The sequence below is a fragment of the Arachis ipaensis genome, chromosome B07, assembly GCF_000816755.2.
Source record: "Arachis ipaensis cultivar K30076 chromosome B07, Araip1.1, whole genome shotgun sequence".
Lineage (NCBI taxonomy): Eukaryota > Viridiplantae > Streptophyta > Magnoliopsida > Fabales > Fabaceae > Arachis > Arachis ipaensis.
In genome coordinates this window covers 74080976-74087130 of record NC_029791.2, presented here as the reverse complement: position 1 = coordinate 74087130, position 6155 = coordinate 74080976, and the positions used below count along the sequence as shown (strand labels likewise).

Below are 6155 nucleotides of genomic sequence, written 5' to 3'. Positions count from 1 at the left end.
TCTTATCTTATCTTATCTTATTTTCCAGAATGGAAATTATAACAGGAACAGGCATCAAGGTTGGAACAATCAAAGATGAGAGGAGCCACAAGGATTTGATCAACCCTCATGGCAACAACCACCTCCAATGGACTATCAACAACCATTCTGTGATGCATATCAAGGCAATGGCTATGGTGAGCAACCTTTTGATTACCAACAACCACCACCATATGCCTATGAACCCCTTCCTCAACATGACTTTGGACCACCATACTCACGAGCCCCTTTCCGCCATTCACCTCCATATGACCCTAACCCTCAACCACCATACCAACCACCTTATGAGCCATATGAACCATATATAGAACCACCCTAATTCCAACCCAATTACTCTCAAGAACCACCACCTCCATATACACCATGTCCGTATCCATCTATCCAAGAGTCATATGATCCTGATCATGCAATCCAAGCGGAACAAGAATCAAGGGATCATCTCAAGGAAGCAGCGGATCGATTTTATGCAACTCTATATCAACTAAATCAAAATACACAAAATAGTCCTTAAAATTTAAAAGGTGGGTTGTTGATTACCAACAACCACTTTAGTCCCTTAGGTTTCAAAATACACAAAATAGTCCTTAAAATTTACCTCCATTATACAATATAGTCCCTCTCTAATTTTATCCGTTTAATTGAAATAACTATTTGGAATTTTTAAAATTTTTCAGGGGTGGTTTTGAGAGTTTTTAAACTCTTCAGGGACTGCTACTTCACTCTTAGGATCAAATTGGAAGTAGACTACATTGTCCACTCGAGATAAATGTTAGAAATTATTGTGTATTTTAAAATCTAGAAGATTAAAATGTCCTATTTTAAAAGTGAATATCTGTCAAAATTAATCTCGCGACAAGAGATGTGGCTTTACAACTGGTAAACTTAACATCCAAGAGATATTAGACATCATCATCATCATTTTAACATATCTGTTAACACTTGAGATATTGACGGATTTGCTATTTTCATTTACAACAGCTATAGGATACATCACATGACTATCAAATAGACAGAATTAAATTAACAGAACATCTCTGCTGGTATAGAGACTGACCACGGGACAACGAACATTTAAAGTACATATTTACAAGAATAGCGGCTAGTAAAGATTTATGATTTCTAAAGATTTACCTGCTTTTGAGGAAGAATAAATGGGTTAGTTGCAGCGATATTTCTCGTTGCAACTGCAGAAGCCAATTGATTAGTCAAAAGTGCTTCTCAGACCTTAATATCCTCCAACTTGTATTAGGACCCTCGCCTATGTCATTCTGCACATTCATCCATCCCATGGCAGTTGCAATTTCATCAAGTTCATTAATAACATGTACTGTGTCACGTATATATACATGCCCACCTGGTCTTAGCATCCGATCCATCTCTAGCATGATGGTTGACATATTACACTTTTTCCTGAGACAAATAAATCATTTACCCAACAGCTGTATGGTAGATGACTCTGGACCTTTTAAGCAACATAAATAAGGAAAGAATTGCACCTACCTGTTTTTTTCAATAGAGAAGAGACCAGATGCATGCAGCAAATCATATGTTCGTGGGTATGTATCAAACGGCTCACACCTGCCATCAGGGAAAAATCTTTCAACCATTTGGACAGACCATTAGCATTCATGATTTATTTATTTATTTTGGTTTCTTTTTTGGGGGGAGAGAGGGAGACAACAAATAGAATTAAAACCCCAAAATGCTCATCAGATAATACTTTCACCATCAAATGAATATAGGGTCCACATTCCCTGGGTACACAAGACACGGCGTTATTGATAGAACCAGAAGCTAGCAGAACTTTAGGACTTTATTGATGCACAGGGATTGCAAATTGCACTCCCTGGAAGGTTCCTACACAGATGGAACTACCAACTCAGAGAGTTTCTCTCCAATTCTAACAATTGACAAAAACAGAAAGCATAAAACCCAACTAATTACAATACACTATTTATAGGTAGTTAGAAGTAGAGCTAACCAACTAACAGCCAGCTAAACCCAGCTAAAATTGCTAACCATCAACTAATAGGATAGACTACTTCTTCTCTTGTAAAATAGCCCAAACCTGTTACTTGGCGCCACTCTGTCAGTTATTGACTTGAATTTCAGACAAGGAACTGCAACAAATGTGTGATGCATGTGAATTCCTTGATGAAAACTGTAACTCCAAAACTATTGTATTTGTTACTATGGTGAAACATCACACCAGACTCTTCCAGTCAGACTGCACTAGCAATTTACTAATGGAGAAAGTCATTGATAATGATGGTCGCCATCCAAGGAACTTTGATTTCTACCAAGGTGCACATGCTAGAATGATAGTAGACAATTGCAGTAGTTATCTTCTTCCCTAATGGGATAGCACAAGAGGAAAAGGATGTTGAGTATTCAGCTCCTTGGGGGTACTTTGTGAGGGAAGGCCAACCCCTATCCTTCATGGAAAGATCTCCCTGATTTTGAGAGCACTTGGAAATTGGTTGACAATATTCTGACTGTATTTTCCCTTTTTCACCTTGAGTTCAAGGTAAACCTTCAAGAGGTAGTGGGGTATTGTTACACACATCAGCAGCAAGGAAGATCATGGGCAAAATGGGAAAATTACTCGTTTCCAATTTACATATATGAGGAGAGGCAAGAAAAAAATAATGGAATGAGGTCTAGGGGGTAGGGGGAACCGAGTTTTAGGGAGTTTGTTAGACATGACAGGAGGATATAAATAGAGAAGGGAGGAGCAATTGGGAGGTCAGGAAAAGAGTAGAGTCATAATTAAGGGAGAGAATTGGCCTCTCGAATGCTAAATATCATTTATGTTATTTCTTATACGCTCATACAAACTTACATAATGCAATTCTTGGTTGATTTCGGAACTATCACACTTATACTCCCCTATTTGTAATTCAACATTCTTCTATTTTTAGGGAGTTAGTACATATAACATTTTCGTATATTTATCACCACTGAATCAAAGGGATCTCTTCAATGCGGGAAAGAAAACAATAATGAAGGAATTAGCAACAGAAGAGCTCCTGAGAACTGTAGGAGCTCAAGTGCTCAGACTCTTCCTTGTAATTGAATGCAAATGTTGTGCATACGTCCTCTGCTGCCAGAATGCATCCCAAATTCCCTCACTAGGCCTAGATGGTCCAGCTGTGTTTGCTCCAACATTCTGATTTCTAACAATACTCAAACTGCCCCTGAATTTCTTTCTTCTGTACGCTTTTAGCCCGCTGGGCAGTTTATCTTAGCCAGACAATAACAATATTGAAATTTTAGATGTCTATCCGAGAGCTTGTTCATGTTCATATTAGAACTTGAAAAGTAGATATTAAAACTAGACTCACATTCTTTCAAAAGAAAGTTTATATACTTTGTGAGAATGACTACGTCATTAAGTGTATATGAAAGGAGATATATTATTCTGACTGAATGTATTGTTAAAGAAATAACCATCTGTATTTATAATGATGTTTAAATCCTAAGCATAATCAAGGAAGGAAATAAATATGAAATGGTAGGAAATATCAAAACTAATCTAAGGGATCATATATGATATTCTTCGATATTCTCAGATATTTATTTGATATCTTCTTTATTTCTAAGTTCTAACACAACATAATATTTTATATAAAATATAAAGAAAAAGAAAAGGTTTCAAAAGAAGTAAGAAAATTCTCATACCAATCATGCATAACTCCAATTAGTCCACGGTCATATAAAATAGGCAAAGTATTGAATCCGTTCACAGGAACAACATTGATAACCCAACAGTCAATCTGGAGATCATGCAATGCTGCAGCAAACCTGCAAATATATCAAAATAAAAGTTAGAAAATTATTCATACAAAACCTAAAATCCAATACATAAAAACAAAAGATGGAAAAAACATAGATAAATAAAACGACAGTAAGATATAATATGCTTTCACACCCTCCAAATCCTGCTCTCATATCCATTACATTTCTTAGATTGTACTCCTTCCATAGAAAAGCACGGACATAACTATCAATTATTTCATTCCAATACTTTGATTCGGCGTGAAAAAGTTCTTTTCTGGATAAAGATGCATCGTGTTTGATGCTTTGAAGTCTGTCTGGTGGTTGATGAAGTCTTGCAGGCCACTTAGAAACATTTGCTCGGTATCCATTACTAGGTAACTGAGTGATGCATGCCTTCAGACCAACATACCTGCAAAATGCTTCAAGGTATAACATTTGCTTACTCAATATAATTCTGATCATGAAAAGTTTGTCAAGTTGATTACTAAATAACTTTCATTTTTATGTAATTTTGTGCCACATTTAAAAGGTGGTTGTTGATTCTTCAAGGAGGTTCTAGCCCTTTATACATAGATTCCTTCAAGGCAGTTTCATTTTACATGCATAGGTGATATGCAGGAATTACATAAAATACTAATTGATAAGAAAAGCTATTATATATGCATTTTTAACGTGTAGAGCCAAGATAGAAACAATTTCTATCTTAGAATTATCTGCAACTTCTCTCTCTTTTTTCTTCTCTGTTTTGAAATGGTAATCAGTGCTTAACAGGTGTGATTCTTATTAGGCAAATTTATGAATCATGAAGATTACATTCGAAGGATAACTCAAGTAAAGTTAATTTAAACATCTGGCAATTACCAAACATCATCTGGATCATCATTGGATTCACATAAAGGAGGATGAACAGCATTGTCACGGCTATGGTAGCAGCTATTGTTCATAGGTTTCTGCCATATAGCAATGTATCCCTCCTTCTTTACAAGTTTCCAACATATGGAACTTGCCAGGTCATCAATTTCTGTTGAGCCATAATAAAAAGGTCATGGTAGAAGAAAGGAGGTAGAAAAAAGGTAGACCATAACAATTCATTCAATCTACCAAAAGATGTCAACCAACATTTAGAAAAATGCCTTTCTGTGTTTGGGATCCTAGGGCTTGCTAAGATGGGTATAAATTCGCTGTTTTCGTTTTATATTTCTTTCCTTACGTTGAACACTTCATACTTAATGTTTTACACATAACACCACATTTTCTTTGCCATGAAAACACTCTAATCTATTCATCTGCAAGCATGGATCCAATCAATAACAATCAGTTAAATCAGGCAAGAATTCAACAACCAAAAGAATTTACAATAAAAGGATTAATCATAACATTATCATTCATAAATAAAAATAAAATGTATCATGTAAGTTCTTCACTTTACTGGTTTCAAGCATGCCTAACTTTAAACAAAAGCATTATTTTATTCATCAACCATTCATATCATCATTCATAAGAGAGCTCATATCACAGTTTAATCATCATCATGCAAACAATCTTTAATTTCCAACTAAGCAAAGTGCTAGGGTGTTGATGAGCTAGTGCTTTTATTGGTTTCACTATTTTTTGCTTTCTAATAAGATTAAGCTTTGTTTGAAGCAATATATCTCAAATCTCTATGCAACACAATTCAACACAAAACAACTAAATCACAAGAGTTCCATTCCTAGTGGAGGAACATGTGCAAGCACAGTAGCAAAACATCACCATATTTCTCAAAGTAATCTTTCTCACGCTTTCCAAACTTGAATATACTAGCCACAAGACAGCAAGAACAGCAAGCTTAGATAACAACACCTTGTCCAGTAACTACACAAATTCACTAAACTTCATATAGAAGTGAATTGGGCCTAAATTTTGGTGGCGATGTTCCTTAAGTAGAGTAAATTCTAGTTGTAAATTTTATTTCTGGAAGAGGGTGTTTTGGTCTTTTATCAGGTTTTTGAAGCATAAGATCCAATGTGGATCTAGTAGGGACTAGTAGTGCCATTTTCGGTTAGTGACTCAGCTTATATACTGAGTGATTGACTTCATCCTAGAAAAGTGTATTATGCATAATGAAATGCAAATTTGTTTTTATCACATGGTCTTAAGAAGGGGAAGCACACCCAATGACCTTGAATTTGGAATAGTCTAGTTTCTTGTGAAACAAGCATTCAAAAGGAGAGGGAGGCAGTCTATTGATTGCGTGAGTCGCAGTTTGTTACTGCCTCATCCCAAAAGATAGAGGCACTGAGGCATGTGCTACTAGTGTACAGGCAGTCTCAATGAGATGCATGCACTATCTTTCC

General features: G+C 35.9%; 1 protein-coding gene across 4 annotated transcripts in view; it reads right to left on the bottom strand.

Moving 5' to 3' along the window:
* LOC107609172 (probable methyltransferase PMT10) overlaps nucleotides 887-6155 on the bottom strand; it is a 9938-nt gene continuing 4669 nt past the window's right edge. For 2 of the 4 annotated variants that reach the window (XM_016311027.2, XM_016311026.2), the window contains exons 5-9: nucleotides 4681-4840; nucleotides 3971-4228; nucleotides 3721-3843; nucleotides 1540-1617; nucleotides 887-1449 (exon numbers count right to left, since the gene is read on the bottom strand). In XM_016311027.2, coding sequence (XP_016166513.1) covers nucleotides 1245-1449; nucleotides 1540-1617; nucleotides 3721-3843; nucleotides 3971-4228; nucleotides 4681-4840 — 824 coding nt within the window. In that variant the 3' untranslated portion in view covers nucleotides 887-1244. Of the gene's footprint in view, nucleotides 1450-1539; nucleotides 1618-2747; nucleotides 3283-3720; nucleotides 3844-3970; nucleotides 4229-4680; nucleotides 4841-6155 lie in introns of those variants that run through there. The other 2 variants (XM_016311028.2, XM_016311029.2) reach the window with 2 other exon arrangements.